The following is a 22,754-nucleotide window of genomic DNA, read 5'->3' as shown; positions in this document are numbered from 1 at the left end:
TTTAGGTACACTGAAAGTACATGATTGTGATTGGTTATCGTAACCTGTCTAATCGTAAGTAGTATAACATAATTATCATAATACCTTAAACACCTCAACCTGACGACAAGAGAACCTGTCTGATATTATGAAATATTTACTCTTAGGGGTAAAAATATCTACCAGACCACCGGACAGGCTAGTTTTAAAATTTGACCATCCGAGATGAAAATAGACTGTTCCGGACGGTTGGGCAGGCGGGAATTTTAAACACTGATGTAAGAGATAACAATATGCCTTTACCCACAGCTTCCTTATACCAAGATTATAGAAATATGATGCAATAGAAGGTTATAAATATAAATGTAAGTATAAACATAAATATAAGGAAATATGTCAAGTTACAGGTTGGGAAAAAGTGATTATCTCTGAAAACAATGGGTCCAGTGACAGAAACAGGCTGTTGATGCCCACTGCCCAAGGAAAAGCTGCTGACTCTAAAAGTCCATTTTCCACCTTGCTGAACTAATCTGAAACTTCATGGTTGGATCACCAGAGGCTGTTATGATCGATGTACATACTCGGCTCTCCTGACCAATCAAACTGGGCTGACATAGTCAAACTAACTCTTTTGCCTTGGCATGAAAGCAGATGGATTGTTAGATATGAAAGGATTAAGGTGAAAAAGGGAAAGATTAACAGGATTAACCTGTCCCCCATTTGCAGTTGAGAAAATTCTGCTGGTTCCCCCACAGTTGGCAATATACCAGAGAAACCAGAGGGCAGAGACTTCCGAAGGTTCCGAGGTCACACATACATTTACGATCATTTTCATGAATGACTTCAAGGATCTACAATATCAGATAAAAACATTATATATTGCTACATAAAGAAACTGTGCACACAGAAAATTTCTTCAGAATTAGAATACAACACAGAAAAGACGAAATGATAGAGACACTTTATAAGCTGAAGTATCGGACCACAACAAAATGTCAAAAGAACATGAACAAAATCCGTAACGATGACGTCAGAAGTTCAAAATCGAGTAGGTGGTCACATGACGAAGTCACAAAGTTAATAACGGGTATGACCACCATGTGCGAGAAGCACAGCAGTGCAACGACGCCGCATAGAGGCTACCAAATGAGCATTGAAGGCCTGGGGAATGGTTTGGGACGTGGTCACTGCCATCTGGAACCTGTGTCTGAGATGAGTCACCCGAATCCATCTGTCCTGTCTTGGCGTCATTACGTCGGGTACGCCCAGAACGTGGATGGTCTGTGACGTCATTACTGTTTCGAAAACGCCTGATCAATGCAGATATCGTGTTATGATGGCATTGGAAATGTGCTGCCACCTGTTGTTGGCTCATTCTTGCTCGAACCACTCCAATAGCTTCTTGACATTGAGCAGATGTTAATCTTGGCATGATGTGCTTGTGACTTCTCATGTGAATTTGTGAACGTTTGAATGACCAAAGATCAAGCTTTCGACAGTGACAGCAATTTCTGAGTTTCACATGTTGTGTGCGGCTGCACGTGCAGTAACACATTGCAAGGCCATACGCCACCGTCAATGACGTCACGTCGCCTGGCACGTGCATGAGCGTTTGATTGTCTCCAATACTTGCTATGTTCACACTTGTATTTATGTATAAAGACGCTGTCTGCCTATATTTATATTTTCCGTGCGCACAGTTTCTTTATGTGGCCAGTATACATTGTACTTCATTTCAGAATATATGGAAATTTAATGTTCTCATTCTTTGTGATAGGATGTTTGGGTGAAAATGGTTTAGAAATGTTTACTAATGATGATGACGAGGTAAAGTGTTTACAAATTACATTACTTACAACTCTTTCCTGTCATGAAATTACCTACAACTTGTTTAGAGCTTACTTTCAGACATACACCTCAAAGTGAGATTATGTTCAAGCTGTTTTGAACAGTATTTCAGTCATTCCAGCGTGTTATTTTAATTTGAGAAGGAAGCTGACTATAAAAGTCCCTTTTCCGCCTTGCTGAATTAAGCTAAAATTTAACAGTTGGATCACAGCACAATCAGAGGCTATTATGAGCAGTGCCCCTTCTCTGCTCTCCTGACCAATCAGATCTCTCCTCTCATTTCATTTACATTTGCTCAAACAAAACAGCAGCCCAGTTAAGACCATCTTACTGATAATTAAATGTGAATGGAATTAAATTGAACCCACAACATAACTTGGACACATTTAAAAAAATGTAAAGATTTGGAAACTATCTGTTGGTGGACCGTTGACAGCCCACATACTTTGCAAATCCCACAATTCACAAAAACAAGTAGGACTGGAATCACGTCATTTAGGAATTGATATCATTTGGCAATTTGGATTAGACAATGTCATATCACAAATGCGTTGATCAATGCTAATGATGTTGATCACTTGACTGTCTGGTCCAGATTTGCTTATTTACAGACTGCCACCATTTGGTTGGAATATTGCTGAGTGTGGCGTTAAACAACAAACATATGAAACAATTAATCCGGCCAAAATATAACTCAGAAGATTCTGAAACTGGGATACCATAATCAAGCTAACTCCTTCGCCTTAGGAAGATGGGTGGTGCCATTTGTTAAGGATTACAAAGAGTTTATTGTATTCTGGGATCAATTCTCAGGACCCACAAACCATTCAGATAAACAGTGACCATCAGTCAGATATGGTTCATTGGTGTAAAACTGGATGAAATCTTTTGCATTTTCCCCATAAAACCAAGCATCGATGTGTTTTGTATTTAAAAAATCAAGGACTGTCAATGCTTTTTCAAACATAACAACATGACAAATTCCATCTCACTGAAACCAGTTAAACCTCTAGCTGTTATAGGCTAGGCACTGCATCCTTTCAAACAGAGGGCAAGGCATGAAACAGACAGGGATTTATCTAGACCTGCTCAAAGTCTGCAGCTAATGTAATAAAAAAATTCCCCAAATCGAATTAATTTTTGTCCCAATTCATGTTAATATGTGTAATATATAGCTACCTTGTTAGTTGGTAGAAAATCCTAGTTTTAATATAGGACTCTAAATCTGTGAAAATTAGAACTAAACAAAGATCCCAATTTTGAACAAATGAACATTGTTCTTAATTTGCAAGCCAGAGGCCCTAAGGGACCGTTCATAATTTACGGCTTGGGGAGATGATGATGATTTTTTGGGAGAAGTATGTACAATGTGCATCCCCTTTCATAACACACACACACACCCCAAAAATAAATACAGTGAAGCCTCGTTAATCCGACGGTTATGCTTTCAGCAAATTCGGTCCGGATTGTTAGAATAGTCCGACTACTGAATCAAGACCCAAGTTGCTTCCCTTTACTTTTACAAAAACGACACGAATCTGGATAAAACAAATAAGCATTTAATGTAAAGCTTATTGAATTCATCACATCAATAATTTTACCGAGTGACATCCGCGATGTTGATCCGACATGTCTGATCACGCCCTTCCTCAGCACAGGTGAGGTAATGTCTAACAAGCGATCTATTGTAGTATGCCTTGAATGTCCTAATTATTCCTGCATCCATCGGAGACGTGGCATTTGCTCACATTTCTCAAAAGTTAGCAAAGCACAATTTGTGACTTGCAGCTTGTCGTGAAAGCAAAATCACTTTTAAGTCCACGGATGACCGATCTGTCTGTCAAAGTACATTAACCATACACAAACAGCTCACTTGTCATCCACGCCTTTGTATTGTGGTGTCAATCAAAGTTTAAATGTACAGCATCTTCAGTCGGAGCTTTTACTGTCTAATTAAAACAACAACCCAGTTGGCCAGTTGATTAAGTAAACATCGCCGGAGGTGTTGTTACGGTTCGTGAACACGACTTACAGCGTCCGGACTGTGAAGCAATTTACTGTTTATTTTACTGATTGGTGACAGCTTCATACACAGTCCGGGGTTCGAAAACCGAATTTCCGGATTATCGAGGCAAATTATATAGGCATAGATTGGTAACAAGCTGAGTCCGACTAGACATCCGCTTCACTGTAAATAAAATAAAATAATTTAAGTAGAAAGTAAGTGACCCCCTCCCCTGCATGTCAATGGCGCCCCCGCTAGTACATGTGCACAAACAGATGCCCCCTACCTCCCCAGAACAAAATGGTTGACACACACCTTACAATCATCATCACACCCCATAGCCATAATTATGAACCATCCCTTAGTTTGAAATCTTAAATAAATCCCTGACTTAACCATAGATATATCAGCATTCAAGGACAAAGGCAGATAGATTGTTAGATATGAGAGGATTAAGGTGAGAAAAAGAGGATGGATTAACAGATTAGGATTCACCTGTCCCCCATTTTCAGTTGAGAAAATTCTGTTGATTCCCCCACAATTGGCAATATACCAGAGAAACCAGAGGGCAGAGACTTCGGTGGGTTCAGAGGTCACGTTTACATTTACGAACATTTTCATGAATGACTTCACGGATCTACAATATCAGATAAAAACATATACACGTACCTTCATTACAGATTGTGTAAAAATATAATTTTCAAATTTTTTCATGATCAAATCTTAGGGTGAAAATGGTTCAGAAATATTTACCAATGACGATGACGATGTTAATTTTTTTTAAATTACAATTTCAAACTTTTTCCAGCGTGAAATTACCTACAACTTGTTTAGAGCTTACTTTCGGACATACACCTCACAGTGAGATTATGTTCAAGCTGTTTTGAACAGTATTTCAGTCATTCCAGCGTGCTATTTTAATTTGGGAAATAAGCCTAAAGTGAAGCAGGTGGAACACGTGTACCTCATTTGTTAAAGTCATGAATATGGCGCTGAAAAATCAAGGATCATATTGGGTTATCGGTCCCAATCATGCATACATTTAACATAATAATATAAAATGGCTATTTATGAAGCGCCTCTATCCAAGCACTGCCTGTGATACACTAGAAGGTAACAATGATATGACTCATCCCACCAGGTACCCATTCACTGCTGGGTGAACAGAGGCATTTATGTTTAATGAAAGTCCATGACAGCTTGCTCTTGCAACTGAAAACAAACCTTGCACACAAACTTTGCACACAAACTTCAAACAGGTGTACATGTGAAAAACAGTTTCCATAAACCAGATAAAACATAACTTACAACATATCACAAACATACAGTTGACACTTGTTAAACTGGAACCTTTAGTTTCCATTAACAGGTTGTTTGTAAGATACCGGAAGTAGTCATGGAGGAATAATTTACAATTCTCGTTTTCCAGATTAACAAGATTCAACTCAACGACATTTCACTGTGGACAAAATGTACTTCCACTCAACAATATCTTTAAACACGGGGAAAACAAGCAGATAATAATATCAACAAAATAAATAATTACAAAACTTATCTCCAAACAAAAATACATTAAATAAAGCAAAAAAAGTCCATTGAACATGTAGAAATACTTCCGACATTTACATCACAATGTTACGAGTCCAAATTATAGAAATGAACATCAAACGGACAGACAGTTTGGAACAAATATTTGATAACAGTTATCTCCAAATCATCACCTGTCCCCCGTTAGTTGTTCCGAAAATCCGGAAGGAGCCACCTGCTCCCTTAACATACCAGAGAAACCACAGAGCCGATACTTCGTAGGGTTCCGAGGTCACATTGACCTCAATAAACTCACGACCAAATGAGTTAGCAGCTCTGTTTCCGGATCAGAGTTGAAAACAATTGACAGAAAGAAACGATTTATAATTTAAGCTTCAGCGCAATCACTTTGGAATAGGAAACTAGTTACAGTCGGATACAGTTTCAAATATCTATAGCTTCTAAAATAGGACACATTCTGACATTTACACAGGTAAAATTGGTTAAAAAGTCATAACTAAAATAAACAGTGAAATCGTTTTTTATTCTGTTTCATTTTGTATAAAGTTTGTGGTTCTGTTGCTCAGGTTTCCATGTTGAGTGTGCTGGGCTAGGTTAACCCGCTTTGGGTAATAATCTTTTTAGGCCAGACCGATTTTATTTCTTGTTTTACGGATCCGCCGGTCGTATCTTTTCAAGAATAAGAAAAAAAATAAAAATTAATTTTCCCCGCTCCAAAAATAAAATCCTCATGGTTTTATTGGCAAAGAATGTAAACTTACGAAAAAAAAATTGTGGATTGTTTTTTGCCCCATATACACTTCATAACTTACCAAAAATAAAAGACTTTTAGTATGTAAAAGGAATATAACTTTGACTGGTGATTTTTATTTTTATTTTTTTCCCTCCTGCCTTTAGATTTTCTGAGGACAAAAATCCATGAAATAAGATATAAAATTGGTCTGGCCTTAATATGTAATGTAATTCCTACAATAATCAATGTACAATTTCGCTCAGTGTGGTAACCTTAGAAACCCTGTTTGAAAATAGTTTGAACAACTCCATTTGTCACAGAGCGCCAAAATATTTGCAGCCATTCTTGTCTCCATATTCACCAATGCATCGGAAACTCCTATCCTCACATGTTTTTAATAGGTTATTCAAAAAACAGACACTGAATCAATGTATGGAGATTAACTCTAGTTCCAGCTTGGTAACCTCATTTGCATGTATCAGATTGGGATAAAAAGTTTACTGGATTTGTTGAACGCACCAATAACTGTATTTATTATATGATACAGTAGTGTGGTGGCAAATATGTGGTATATAATGACAAATAGAAGTGACATCTGGCTGACGAACAGAAAAGGACATGACCTTGACCCAGGGTTTATCTTGTTAAAGTGGACGTTAATGAAGTATTGTGAGCAGAGACTATGTCCCATGTATTTAGAAATAATGTAGCATATAATGACAACAGAGGGTGACATCTGGCTGACAAACAGGGAACATGACCTTGACCTTGTCAAGGTCATCTTGTGAAAGAGGAAGCTGTTCAAGTATTTGAGTAGAGATTATGTCCCAGTTATTCTGTCGTAATCCAGCTATTTGAGAAGCATGCAACAACAAAGATAAATGCCATGAATGAAAGGTCCTACCTTGTCCAGCAATGTTTATCGAAAAACTGCTGCATCGTCATGTTGTCCCACTCCTCTGCGTGAGGAGCACTCCAAGGGGCATCCAGGGGAATCTGAAACATACGGACACTTGAAATAAACCCAAAAGAGATGGACTCCTTTCATAAAGTCATCGTGGACCACCTTAGTGCTAAGAACGCTTTGTGAAACAGGGAGACTGTTCTTGTAAATGATGACTCTAAACCCGAAGGCGATGGACCCCAATTCCACAAAGCAATCGTAGCACTATGACAGTCGTAAGTCTATGTTCAAGTATGGGATTACGCCTACCTTAGCGCTACGACTGCTTTGTGGAACGAGGGCCTGTTCTTGACAATAAATCCTCAGGAGATGGACCCCACTCGACAAAGTAGTCGTAGCCCTACGGCAGTCGTAAGTCTATTTTCAACTATTGGAGTTATGCCCACTTTAGCTCTAAGACTGTTCTGCAAAACTGCTTCCTGTCCTTCGAATAAACCCAGTGGATATGGACCCCATTCCATAAAACAATCATAGCTTTATAATTTCGTACTTTCAAGTTTACACATATTCCCGAACATTGGTTGGTTGAGAGAGCGGTCATGTGATATATATTTCAAGGTTCATTTCTCTTGAACCCTTCAAATCGTTCATACGTGTGTAAACATCGTTCATACGTGTGTGAACGTTTTTGGCTTCGGTTTCAAGGACCCACAATAACCTTGCTGCATTTGATGCCAATTTCGCGAACGAACATGTTTTAAGTCACCCCAATTTTGGCAATGTCACTACCAAACGGATTGCGGTCAGTGTATTATTACGCGGTCAAACGAATCCGTCACAGTGAAAAGGTACAATGCCAGTTTGTTAAAATGGTATTGTTATTGCTACTGATATTTGTTTCTGTTTGATAATGTTATTGATGTTATACTTATTAAAGCAGTTTCAAACCTCATGACAAATTTGTTGTTATTATATGTTAAAGATCGAATACTTTGAGAACTATTTCTTCAAGGTTGACATACATGTGTAAAAAAATCACCTAGTACACAAACATCACTGCAATACGTTCTTGAACAGACTGACATTACAACATTTTACAGGTATTAAAACACATCACTGTAAACAATGATAATCTAGAAATGGGTAAAAAACGTAGGTGTAAACTTCAAAGTGCAAAATTATAAGAATTGAATGTCAAACTCGCTCGTTCACACGAGAGTTTGAACAATGCTTTGACATAGTTCATTTCTCAGTGCAAACACACAAACTGACATTCAATTCTTAAATGACAGTGGTAAGTCTAAAGTCTTACGCCAGCCTATAGTCTGTTTGCAGTGAAAAGAATTGAATGTCAAACTCGCTCGTTCACACGAGAGTTTGAACAATACTTTGACATCGTTCATTTCTCAGTGCAAACACACAACTGACATTCAATTCTTAAATGACAGTGGTAAGTCTAAAGTCTTACGCCAGCCTATAGTCTGTTTGCAGTGAAAACGTACCGATGAATTTCACTTTAAACAAGAAAGTAAATCAAATTAAGTGAAATTAAGATTGCGAATCCTCATCATTTTACCTTGCCAAATGAACATTTAAATCTCAGAATTTTATTCAGAAACTATGATCGTTTGTTAAACAACTTTTATCCTAAGTTGAATAAGTTTCTGAGATTTGAATGTTCAATTGGCAAGGTAAAATTATGAGGATTTGCAATCTTAATTTCGCTTTAATCGATTTACATTTTTGTTTAGAGTGAAATTCATCGGTACGCTTTCACTGCAAACAGCCTATAGACGCTGAGACCGCAGGGGAGCTAACAAGGTGAAAGAAAACTGACATCCACGTTTCCATTGTTTTGTTATTCAACCTCAGAGGGAAACATTATTTATGAATGGATTTCACAAAAGAAATACTAGGTTTTATTACTCGCCAGTGGAAGATACTGCAGTGTAATATTTTTACGGCAATATTACACTAGTGTAATACCGCTAGATGTATGACGTCATAATGGTTTACAGTTATGACGTCACACTATTCACAGTGTGAATGCCTCTGTCGCAATGGTAATAGACCTTGCTTGACTCACAGAAAGCTGAGAGTCATCACACTGTAGGCAGTTTCTATCAATTTATGTTGGAGAGTAATAAACAGAATACTAAACACGTTTCCGTGAAATACCATTTTTATTAAACTTGTGAAAGATTTAGTATCAAACTCGCTTTCGCTCGTTTGATACCAAATCATTAACTCGTTTAACAAAAATGGCATTACACGGAAGGTCATTTAGTATTCTCTATAAACAAAACAAGCAATAACAAAACCTGTATTTGTTTTTACCCAGTATACAGGACAGTATAGTATACCGTAATTGAAATTATAGCTAAAATACATGGAATTATCATGAAACGGCCCTCCCATTATCAGAAATGTGCGGACCGCTGCAAATGATATTGGACCGCTCAACCTTAACGACGGGCCACTATCAGTTCTGTTGTCAAGTGACGTAATAGTGGGTGCGTGGGCTTATGGTTCATTCGACATTAATTGGCTTTCAACTGGCAGATATTCTGGGTCAAACAAAGCAACCCGAATTCCCGCTTTAAATAGCGGTAATACTGGCTTTCTTGTTGGTGCTAACCTTAAAGGTCACATGCAACGTAAAACACAACTTTGCAGATTCTGATACCTTACCGAAACAAATCATCAAAAATGCAAATTCAACTTATAAAGTTGAAAAATAACGCGATGAAAAAAACCGCGCGAAATCGGAGTTCAAACGATTCACTAATTTCCCCTTTACTTTTTAGGGGAAAACGGGTTTCAACAGCTGGGCTGCGCTCATAGCACGTGCACAGTGAAATAGGTTCGCGCAGCTTGGAAGTGGGTTGTCCGGAGAATACTCGGTGAAGGCTTTGGTGTGAGCTATTTTTCTAATGTTTTGTTGATATTTCACAGGCGTGAGCTTTTTATATGTTATGACAGTAGATTAACTGTTTATATAATTTCATTTGTCTATTTCACCACACGTTCTTCTTACCGAGTCACTTTCTCAGTTCGATACTTAAAAGCAATGTCATTATTTAGCATTGACAGAATTTCTAACTGTGATATAGATATGTCGTTGTCACAGACAAAACTCAATGTCTGTTTTATTGACACCTATGTGTCTGCCTGCCTGTCTGCTAATGACAATATTCAATACACAACTGCGATCACTGACTACATGCAATTTGAACTTAACACCAATCAGGCTATACACCATATGGCCCGAGTTCTGTGTCTGTCACATTATGTAATTACACAGACAGGCAGGTGTGATACTTGTACACATGACATGTTATGATGTCTGTTGATTGCAAAATGTTATACACAAAAAATTAGTATGTATTTACAAAACCCAACATCTCTATATATACACACACAATGAGCCGTGAGAGCATCTGCAAATGAACCAGCCGTTACACTTGAGTGCACACCCACCCGCTCTGTCTGGGTTCGGTATCCCGGCTGCTTCGTTTCTTGGGAAGTAAATCCAAATACACAATATTACACTTTTGATTTGCGATTGTACGCTTATAATTTTGCTTATATGTTTTTTCATAACCAGCAATGTATATTATATGTCATGAATAAGTGATAATTGCATGTGACCTTTAACAATTGCACTATTAACGCTGTTGATGGACCAAAACCGAATATTGACGTAGTTTGACATGTTGCAGGCTATGGTCTTGTCAAAGGCCAAGGTCGAATATCGTCACTTTCTGTTGTGACGTCACTTGAATTTTTAGATGACGTAATTGCATTCCGGCAGTCAACCCCGTCAGAAGTTGATTTGGGTAAACATACAGTCAAATTCCTTCATTGTTTCCTTTTTCTTTTCAACACAAATTCCATGTATTTTAGCAATAATAACGGTAATGCTATTTTTGAAGGCATTATCATTTGCAGAAGCTCTCGGTCTTTTTCAACTGCCCTCCTTCGTCGGGCAGTTAATGGAAGACCTCAGGCTTCTGCAAATGATAATGCCCTCAAAAATAGCATTACCCTTATATTATTGCATTACTGTAGTACTCTTGCACTAGTCTCAGCATAGAGCATATCCATAATCACTTCAGGGCCGTGTTAGGAAGTAATGGAACAACAACATAGTTTACATTTTCTTACCTCTTCCCCCAATTGGTCGATGGTACGAAACAAATTGTTCATGTCAAGCCACGAGAACAGCCCTCCCATTGGTGGGAATGTGCCTTTGAATCGCTTCATACTGCCCTGTTAGGATAGAAACATTATTACAGATTAAGAAATAATATATATGATGATGCATGGGCAGTCATAGGTGCTTCTTAAGGATTGTTTCTTGATTTATGCATTCATAGAGGAATAACAGTTAAACATTTGTACCTTACATGAACAAAACATGAAAACAATACTTAACATAGTGGACTCCTCTAAACCCATTACTGTTTCATAGGGAAGATGGGTGGTGCCATTTGTTAAGGATTACAAAGAGTTTATTGTATTCTGGGATCACTCAGGACCCACAAACCATTCAGATAAACAGTGACCATCAGTCAGATATGGTTCATTGGTGTAAAACTGGATGAAATCTTTTGCATTTTCCCCATAAAACCAAACATCGATGTGTTTTGTATTTAAAAAATCAAGGACTGTCAACGCTATTTTCAAACATAACAACATGACAAATTCCATATCACTGAAACCAGTTAAACCTCTAGCTGTTATAGGCTAGGCACTGCATCCTTTCAAACAGAGGGCAAGGCATGAAACAGACAGGGATTTATCTAGACCTGCTCAAAGTCTGCAGCTAATGTGATTAAAAAATTCCCAAAATCGAATTAATTTTTGTCCCAATTCATGTTAATATTTGTAACATATAGCTATCTTGTTAGTTGGTAGAAAATCCTAGTTTTAATATAGGACTCTAAATCTGTGAAAATTAGAACTAAACAAAGATCCCAATTTTGAACAAATGAACATTGTTCTTAATTTGCAAGTCAGAGGCTCTAAGGGACCGTTCATAATTTACGGCTTGGGGAGGTGATGATGATTTTTTGGGAGAAGCATGTACAATGTGCATCCCCTTTCATACCTCCTACACACCCCCAAAAAAAATAAAATAATTTAAGTAGAAAGTAAGTGACCCCCTCCCCTGCATGTCAATGGCGTCCCCGCTAGTACATGTGCACAAAACAGATGTCCCCCTACCTCCCCAGAACAAAATGGTTGACACACCCTTACAATCATCATCACACCCCATAGCCATAATTATGAACCATCCCTTAGTTTGAAATCTTAAATAAATCCCTGACTTAACCATAGATATATCAGCATTCAAGGACAAAGGCAGATAGATTGTTAGATATGAGAGGATTAAGGTGAGAAAAGGAGGATGGATTAACAGATTAGGATTCACCTGTCCCCCATTTTCAGTTGAGAAAATTCTGTTGATTCCCCCACAATTGGCAATATACCAGAGAAACCAGAGGGCAGAGACTTCGGTGGGTTCAGAGGTCACGTTTACATTTACGAACATTTTCATGAATGACTTCACGGATCTACAATATCAGATAAAAACATATACACGTACCTTCATTACAGATTGTGTAAGAATATAATTTTCAAATTTTTTCATGATAAAATCTTAGGGTGAAAATGGTTCAGAAATATTTACCAATGACGACGACGATGTTAATTTTTTTGAAATTACAATTTTAAACTTTTTCCAGCGTGAAATTACCTACAACTTGTTTAGAGCTTACTTTCGGACATACACCTCACAGTGAGATTATGTTCAAGCTGTTTTGAACAGTATTTCAGTCATTCCAGCGTGCTATTTTAATTTGGGAAGTAAGCCTAAAGTGAAGCAGGTGGAACACGTGTACCACATTCATGAAAGTCTCGAATATGGTGCTGAAAAGTCAAGGATCATATTGGGTTATCTGTCCCAATCATGTATACATTTAACATAATAATATAAAATGGCTATTTATGAAGCACCTCTATCCAAGCACTGCCTGTGAGACACTAGAAGGTAACAATGATATGACTCATCCCACCAGGTACCCATTCACTGCTGGGTGAACAGAGGCATTTATGTTTAATGAAAGTCCATGACAGCTTGCTCTTGCAACTGAAAACAAACCTTGCACACAAACTTCACAAACAGGGTGTACATGTGAAAAACAGTTTCCATAAACCAGATAAAACATAACTTACAACATATCACAAACATACAGTTGACACTTGTTAAACTGGAACCTTTAGTTTCCATTAACAGGTTGTTTGTAAGATACCGGAAGTAGTCATGGAGGAATAATTTACAATGCTTGTTTTCCAGATTAACAAGATTCAACTCAACGACATTTCACTGTGGACAAAATGTACTTCCACTCAACAATATCTTTAAACACGGGGAAAACAAGCAGATAATAATATCAACAAAATAAATAATTACAAAACTTATCTCCAAAACAAAAATACATTAAATAAAGCAAAAAAAGTCCATTGAACATGTAGAAATACTTCCGACATTTACATCACAATGTTACGAGTCCAAATTATAGAAATGAACATCAAACGGACAGACAGTTTGAAACAAATATTTGATAACAGTTATCTCCAAATCATCACCTGTCCCCCGTTAGTTGTTCCGAAAATCCGGAAGGAGCCACCTGCTCCCTTAACATACCAGAGAAACCACAGAGCTGATACTTCGTAGGGTTCCGAGGTCACATTGACCTCAATAAACTCACGACCAAATGAGTTAGCAGCTCTGTTTCCGGATCAGAGTTGAAAACAATTGACAGAAAGAAACGATTTATAATTTAAGCTTCAGCTCAATCACTTTGGAATAGGAAACTGGTTACAGTCGGATACAGTTTCAAATATCTATAGCTTCTAAAATAGGACACATTCTGACATTTACACAGGTAAAATTGGTTAAAAAGTCATAACTAAAATAAACAGTGAAATCGTTTTTTATTCTGTTTCATTTTGTATAAAGTTTGTGGTTCTGTTGCTCAGGTTTCCATGTTGAGTGTGCTGGGCTAGGTTAACCCGCTTTGGGTAATAATCTTTTAGGCCAGACCAATTTTATTTCTTGTTTTACTGGATCCATGGTCAGTATCTTTCAAGAAGAAGAAAAAATAAAAATTAATTTTCCCAGCCCAAAAAATAAAATCCTCATGGTTTTATTGGCAAAGAATGTAAACTTATGGAAAAAATTGTGGATTGTTTTTGCCCCATATACACTTCATAACTTACCAAAAATAAAATACTTTTAGTATGTAAAAGGAATATAACTTTGACTGGTGATTTTTATTTTTATTTTTCTCCCTCCTGCCTTTAGATTTTCTGAGGACAAAAATCCGTGAAATAAGATATAAAATTGGTCTGGCCTTAATATGTAATGTAATTCCTACAATAATCAATGTACAATTTGGCTCAGTGTGGTAACCTTAGAAACCCTGTTTGAAAATAGTTTGAACAATTCCATTTGTCACAGAGCGCCAGAACATTTGCAGACATTCTTGTTTCCATATTCACCAATGCATCGGAAACTAATATCTTCACATGTTTTTAATAGATTATTCAGAAAAAAGACACTGAATCAATGTATGGAGATTAACTCTAGTTCCAGCTTGGTAACCTGATTTGCATATGTATCAGATTGGGATAAAAAGTTCACCAGATTCGTTGAACTGTATTTATTATAGGATACAGTAGTGTCGGGGCAAATATGTGGTATATAATGACAAATAGAAGTGACATCTGGCTGACGAACAGAAAAGGACATGACCTTGACCCAGGGTTTATCTTGTTAAAGTGGACGTTAATGAAGTATTGTGAGCAGAGACTATGTCCCATGTATTAAGAAATAATGTAGCATATAATGACAACAGAGGGTGACATCTGGCTGACGAACAGGGAACATGACCTTGACCTTGTCAAGGTCATCTTGTGAAAGAGGAAGCTGTTCAAGTATTTGAGTAGAGATTATATCCCAGATATTCTGTCGTAATCCAGCTATTTGAAAAGCATGAAACAACAAAGATAAACGCCATGAATGAAAGGTCCTACCTTGTCCAGCAATGTTTATCGAAAAACTGCTGCATCGTCATGTTGTCCCACTCCTCTGCGTGAGGAGCACTCCAAGGGGCATCCAGGGGAATCTGAAACAGGCGGACACTTGAAATAAACCCAAAAGAGATGGAATCCTTTCATAAAGTCATCGTGGACCACCTTAGTGCTAAGAACGCTGAAACAGGGAGACTGTTCTTGTAAATGATGACTCTAAACGCAAAGGCGATGGACCCCAATTCCACAAAGCAATCGTAACGCTACGACAGTCGTAGGTCTATGTTCAAGTATGGGATTACGCCTATCTTAGCACTAAGACTGCTTTGTGGAATGAGGGCCTCTTCTTGACAATAAACCCTCAGGAGATGGACCCCACTCGACAAAGTAGTCGTAGCGCTATGGCAGTCGTAAGCCTATTTTCAACTATGAGAATTATGCCCACTTTAGCGCTAAGACTGTTCTGCAAAAGTTCTTCCTGTCCTTCCAATAAACAACATTTTGCAGGTATTAAAACACATCACTGTAAACAATGATAATCTAGAAATGGGTAAAAAACGTATGTGTAAACTTCAAAGTGCAAAATTATAAGAATTGAATGTCAAACTCGCCGTTCACATGAGAGTTTGAACAATGCTTTGACATCGTTCATTTCTCAATGCAAACACACAAACTGACATTCAATTCTTAAATGACAGTGGTAAATCTACAGGCTTATGCCAGCCTAGACGCTGAGACCACAGGGGAGCTAACAAGGTGAAAGAAAACTGACTTCCACGTTTCCATTGTTTTGTTATTCAACCTCAGAGGGAAACATTATTTATGAATGGATTTCACAAAAGAAATACTAGGTTTTATTACTCGCCTGTGGAAGATACTGCAGTGTAATATTTTTACGGCAATATTACACTAGTGTAATACCGCTAGATGTATGACGTCATAATGGTTTACAGTTATGACGTCACACTACTCACAGTGTGAATGCCTCTGTCGCAATGGTAATAGACCTTGCTTGACTCACAGAAAGCTGAGAGTCATCACACTGTAGGCAGTTTCTATCAATTTATGTTGGAGAGTAATAAACAGAATACTAAACACGTTTCCGTGAAATACCATTTTTATTAAACTTGTGAAAGATTTAGTATCAAACTCGCTTTCGCTCGCGTTTGATACCAAATCATTAACTCGTTTAACAAAAATGGCATTACACGGAAGGTCGTTTAGTATTCTCTTTAAACAATACAAGCAATAACAAAACCTGTATTTGTTTTTACCCAGTATACAGGACAGTATAGTGTACCGTAATTGAAATTATAGCTAAAATACATGGAATTATCATGAAACGGCCCTCCCATTATCAGAAATTTGCGGCCGCTGCAAATGATATTGGAGCGCTCAACCTTAACGACGGGCCACTACCAGTTCTGTTGTCAAGTGACGTCATAGTGGGCGAGTGGGCTTACGGTTCATTCGACATTAATTGGCTTTCGACTGGCAGATATTCTGGGTCACACAAGTCAAAGCAAACTGAATTCCCGTTTTAAATAGTGGTAATATTGGCTTACCGAATAATAATAACGGTAATGCTATTTTTGAGGGCATTATCATTTGCAGAAGCCCTGGGTCTTTTTAAACTGCCCTCCTTCGTCGGGCAATTATTGGAAAACTTCGGGCTTCTGCAAATGATTATGCCCTCAAAAATAGCATTACTCTTATATTATTGCATTACTGTAGTACTCTTGCACTAGTCTCAGCATAGAGCATCTCCATAATCACTTCAGGGCCGTGTTAGGAAGTAATGGAACAACAACATAGTTTACATTTTCCTACCTCTTCCCCCATTTGGTCGATGGTACGAAACAAATTGTTCATGTCAAGCCACGAGAACAGCCCTCCCATTGGTGGGAATGTGCCTTTGAATCGCTTCATACTGCCCTGTTAGGATAGAAACATTATTACAGATTAGAAATAATATATATGATGCATGGGCAGTCATAGGTGCTTCTTAAGGATTGTTTCTTGATTTATGCATTCATAGAGGAATAACAGTTAAACATTTGTACCTTACATGAACAAAACATGAAAAACAATACTTAAATACAGTGGACTCCCTCTAAACCGACATTGCTCAGGGACGGTGAAAAATGGAGGGATGTCGGTTTAGAGGGAGTTTTTAGAAACTCAATCCAAAATTAAACAAACACAGTGAAATGTATGTTTATATCAGTGATGCTTTATTAACAAATATCCTTTGTGTAATAACAAATGAATGAACTTTTAATAATATTTAATGATGAAGAAAGAAGCCAGTCATGGTGGTTTGGCAGGTGGTCAGAAGTTTTTGCTCAAGGGCAAAGTTCTTGGTAAGTGTTCTTAGGTCTGCGACTGACAATTGCAGATAAATACACTCGTAGATATGTTCTGTGGGAAGTGGTCTGGAGAAAATGACTGACACATCAGTGCTATTCTGTCTCGGAAAATCTGTTACAACACATGTACCGTGTGGACCTGTGTTATGCTGTGCAACGTGAAGCGAAATCCCCGCATTTGCACAAACAGTATAACATGATCTCAACCAATTTTGACCAAGTAGCATTCCAGCATGAGATGTGTTCCAGCATGAGATGTGTTCCAGCATGAGTTGTGTTCCAGCATGAGTTGTGTTCCAGCATGAGATGTGTTCCAGCATGAGATGTGTTCCAGCATGAGATGTGTTCCAGCATGAGATGTGTTCCACCATGAGATTGTGTTCCACCATGAGTTGTGTTCCACCATGAGTTGTGTTCCAGCATGAGATGTGTTCCACCATGAGATGTGTTCCAGCATGAGATGTGTTCCAGCATGAGATGTGTTCCAGCATGAGATGTGTTCCAGCATGAGATGTGTTCCAGCATGAGATGTGTTCATGAGATGTGTTCCAGCATGAGATGTGTTCCAGCATGAGATGTGTTCCAGCATGAGATTCCCACCATGAGATGTGTTCCAGCATGAGATGTGTTCCACCATGAGTTGAGATGTGTGTTCCAGCATGAGATGTGTTCCAGAGATGTGTTCCACCATGAGATGTGTTCCAGCATGAGATGTGTTCCACCATGAACCATGAGATGTGTTCCACATGAGATGTGTTCCAGCCATGAGATGTGTTCCAGCATGAGATGTGTTCCAGCATGAGATGTGTGTTCCACCATGAGATGTGTTCCAGCATGAGATGTGTTCCAGCATGAGATGTGTTCCAGCATGAGATTGTGTTCCACCATGAGATGTGTTCCAGCATGAGATGTGTTCCACCATGAGATGTGTTCCACCATGAGATGTGTTCCAGCATGAGATGTGTTCCACCATGAGATGTGTTCCACCATGAGTTGTGTTCCAGCATGAGATGTGTTCCACCATGAGATGTGTTCCAGCATGAGATGTGTTCCAGATTTCCTGTGTTGTTCCACTATGAGATGTGTTCCACCATGAGATGTTGTGTTCCAGCATGAGTTGTGTTCCACCATGAGATGTGTTCCAGCATGAGATGTGTTCCACCATGAGATGTGTTCCAGCATGAGTTGTGTTCCAGCATGAGATGTGTTCCACCATGAGATGTGTTCCACCATGAGATGTGTTCCACCATGAGTTGTGTTCCAGCATGAGATGTGTTCCAGCATGAGTTGTGTTCCACCATGAGATGTGTTCCACCATGAGATGTGTTCCACCATGAGATGTGTTCCAGAGATGTGTTCCAGCATGAGATGTGTTCCACCATGAGATGTGTTCCAGCATGAGATGTGTTCCACCATGAGATGTGTTCCACCATGAGATGTGTTCCAGCATGAGATGTGTTCCACCATGAGATGTGTTCCACCATGAGATGTGTTCCACCATGAGATGTGTTCCAGCATGAGATGTGTTCCAGCATGAGATGTGTTCCAGCATGAGATGTGTTCCACCATGAGATGTGTTCATGAGATGTGTTCCACCATGAGATGTGTTCCAGCATGAGATGTGTTCCACCATGAGATGTGTTCCAGCATGAGATGTGTTCCAGCATGAGATGTGTTCCAGCATGAGATGTGTTCCAGCATGAGATGTGTTCCAGCACATCATTACACTTCCACACCCAGACTGACGACACTGGGTAACTTAAGCATCGCTAAAACATTCTTCTGCAGACCATTACAGGTCCATCAGAATTGTGAACAGGCATCCTTTATTGCACCTTATAAGGCAGTCTTGTTGCTGTGATGTATCATGTGGACAAAGGGATAGTGGCAAGTCATGAACGATGCCTGTCTTGTTTTGTGCCATTCCTGTTTGCAAAATATCCATGGCTCGTAGAGGGTGGTTTTGAACAGCCTATAGCATTGTGCAGGGCTCCAGATAAGGACCGTATCGGCATATGTACAGATAAAAATATGCAAGATGCAGTAGGAAATAATTAAGAAAACGTAGCAGATACGCACCACAGCAATGGTGTATGGTCTTAGAATCATTTAGAGATGTATTCATATAAAACATATCTGATTTCAAGCAGTGTCCCATATTTGAATTTACGTGATAGCGACACATTGGGATTTCCCTTGTCGTATGTTTGGGGAATTTCAGTTGCTAAGGAACCTGCGTACCTCAGCAAATCATCTCGGTTCAGCTAGATTGGTCAAAATTGGGCATGCATATGTAAACACAGAAATAAATGACAAGTTTCTTTCAGAAACAAGACTGTGTCTCGACAACTTGTAAACGGTCAAGTAATCAAACTGTCGTACGAATAATGAAGGAACTGCTTACCAGTATCACTCGTTCGTATTCTTGTAGTCACACTCCATTAAATTCCATTCAGTACTCTAAATGTACTCTTAAGTTTTTCCAGTACCCCTATGTCGAAAAAATATGGAGTACGTACTCCTGATGTTGAAAAGTTATCTGGAGCCCTGATTGTGTAAGCATTATTGTCAGCTAAAGAAAAGTTTCTTTATAGCACCTGATAACTAAATAATCTTAAACGTGTGTGTGCATCACTCTCCTCAAAAACACAAACATGCAGGAACAAGCACCCGCAAAATGTGAATCGTGACCTTAAAGTCGAGTGTGTCGATTAATATGTATTCAACGATGCATTACTTAATCCAAGAATACAAAAAGCACAGTTACTTTGGAGTAAGCACATTTAAACACATGTAACGAAAGTCTGTTTACCCTTGAGAAAAAGGCCAAATCTTCAACCTCGTTGGTGAGAAACGTTTTGACGCCAAACTCTCGCGCCAGTCGCAGCAGGCGATTTTGTGTCGGCCCCACGTAGGCCCCTCCAAGGTCAACATATCTGACCTTGTCATTCTGAAACAAATATGTGGAACTTAAGTCAATTCATTTGGGCTCAAAATAAAAAAAAACCCAGGCATTTACATTCTTTGGTTATCAAAATCAGGTCAATGATCAGAGCACGTTGTTGGCATTTTGGGGTAAGTCTTTAAACAACAATATCAACACATGAACCCAGTGCATATTGTGTACCTTATAGTGAATGTCCACCCTCCAACATGGACTTAATCCATGATGTCAACACCATCCCTCCTGTATGTATCTGTACTTTGAATGGCCAACCTATAACCACTTTCATCAACATCAAGATGACGTCATACACTGTATCTACCACACCTACCTGTACAGAGAATGTCCACCCTATAACCCCATCCACTGGTTTCAAGATGACGTCAACACACTGTATCTACCACACCTACCTGTACAGAGAATGTCCACCCTATAACCCCATCCACTGGTTTCAAGATGACGTCAACACACTGTATCAACACACTGTATCTACCACACCTGCCTGTACAGAGAATGTCCACCCTATTACCCAATCCACTGGTTTCAAGATGACATCAACACACTGTATCTACCACATCTACCTGTACAGAGAATGTCCACCCTATAACCCAATCCACTGGTTTCAAGATGACGTCAACACACTGTATCTACCACACTTACCTGTACAGAGAATGTCCACCCTATAACCCCATCCACTGGTTTCAAGATGACGTCAACACACTGTATCTACCACACCTACCTGTACAGAGAATGTCCACCCTATAACCCCATCCACTGGTTTCAAGATGACGTCAACACACTGTATCTACCACCTACCTGTACAGAGAATGTCCACCCCCCATCCATGGTTTCAAAGATACCCCATCCCTGTACTGTCCACCCTATAACCCCATCCACTGGTTTCAAGATGACGTCAACACACTGTATCTACCACACCTACCTGTACAGAGAATGTCCACCCTATAACCCCATCCACTGGTTTCAAGATGACGTCAACACACTGTATCTACCACACCTACCTGTACAGAGAATGTCCACCCTATAACCCCATCCACTGGTTTCAAGATGACGTCAACACACTGTATCTACCACACCTACCTGTACAGAGAATGTCCACCCTATAACCCCATCCACTGGTTTCAAGATGACGTCAACACACTGTATCTACCACATCTAAACCTGTACAGATGAATGTATCCCACCCTACCTGTAAGAGAATGTCCCCTATAACCCCACCACTGGTTTCAAGATGACGTCAACACACTGTATCTACCACACCTACCTGTACAGAGAATGTCCACCCTATAACCCCATCCACTGGTTTCAAGATGACGTCAACACACTGTATCTACCACATCTACCTGTACAGAGAACGCCCACCACTATAACCCCATCCACTGGTTTACAGAGATGACGCCCTATAACACATCCACTGGTTTCATCTAACCACATCTACCACATCTACCTGTACAGAGAATGTCCACCCTATAACCCCATCCACTGGTTTCAAGATGATGTCAACACACTGTATCTACCACACCTACCTGTACAGAGAATGTCCACCCTATAACCCTATCCACTGGTTTCAAGATGACAACAACACACTGTATCTACCACACCTACCTGTACAGAGAATGTCCACCCTATAACCCCATCCACTGGTTTCAAGATGACGTCAACACACTGTATCTACCACATCTACCGTATTTACTCATACAATTTATGTCCACCCTCTAAAGTCTTTTATTGGCATCAAAATGACATCACCGTCTTCACTGTACCTACCTGTATAGTGAAAGTCCTCCCTCCGACTCGGTCCCTGGCTTCGAGGACAACAACATCAATACCTTGTTCTCGCAGTAACTTGGCAGCAGACAAACCTGAAATGGCAGGAATTAAATGAAACATACAGTATCATCTACACCATAGGATTACTCAGCAGTAAGACTGACTGACTGACTGAATTTGATTTTCCAAACATCAGGCAAAACGAAAAATGAGCTTCACAAATTGAATTTGGTTTGGTTGGTATGACGAGTTGTTTTAGGCTACCCCAATCCTCAGCAGTAAGAAAAACATCAGGCAATAAAAATGAGTTTTGAATTTGGTTTGGTTGGTTTGTTGTTTTACGCCACAGCAATATTGCAGCTATATGGCGGCGGCACAGGAACCCTTTATCACTATGTAGGTTATACAATAGACCATAGATCTACACACACATCGTATATATAAATAGAGTAAAGGAGCAGCGGCTGCCATCTTGGATTGTCGTACCGAGATCGACTCGTTCCGATTTCAGGCCGAAATTTACGCTCTCAATTATA

The 22,754-nt window shown here is 39.1% G+C and overlaps 1 protein-coding gene across 1 annotated transcript in view; it reads right to left on the bottom strand.

Annotated features, from left to right (window-relative positions):
• Window positions 1-22,754, bottom strand: part of LOC124253219 (amine oxidase [flavin-containing]-like) — a 90,356-nt gene that overhangs the window by 30,304 nt on the left and 37,298 nt on the right. Inside the window, 5 exon segments of the mRNA XM_046686944.1 lie at window positions 13,672-13,813; window positions 15,121-15,212; window positions 16,948-17,052; window positions 20,299-20,436; window positions 22,216-22,310. Of these exon segments, the coding sequence (XP_046542900.1) occupies window positions 13,672-13,813; window positions 15,121-15,212; window positions 16,948-17,052; window positions 20,299-20,436; window positions 22,216-22,310 (572 nt within the window).

The sequence above is a fragment of the Haliotis rubra genome, unplaced genomic scaffold (assembly GCF_003918875.1).
Source record: "Haliotis rubra isolate DU_JTF1 unplaced genomic scaffold, ASM391887v1 Scf535, whole genome shotgun sequence".
NCBI lineage: Eukaryota > Metazoa > Mollusca > Gastropoda > Lepetellida > Haliotidae > Haliotis > Haliotis rubra.
This window is presented reverse-complemented; position numbering and strand designations above follow the sequence as displayed.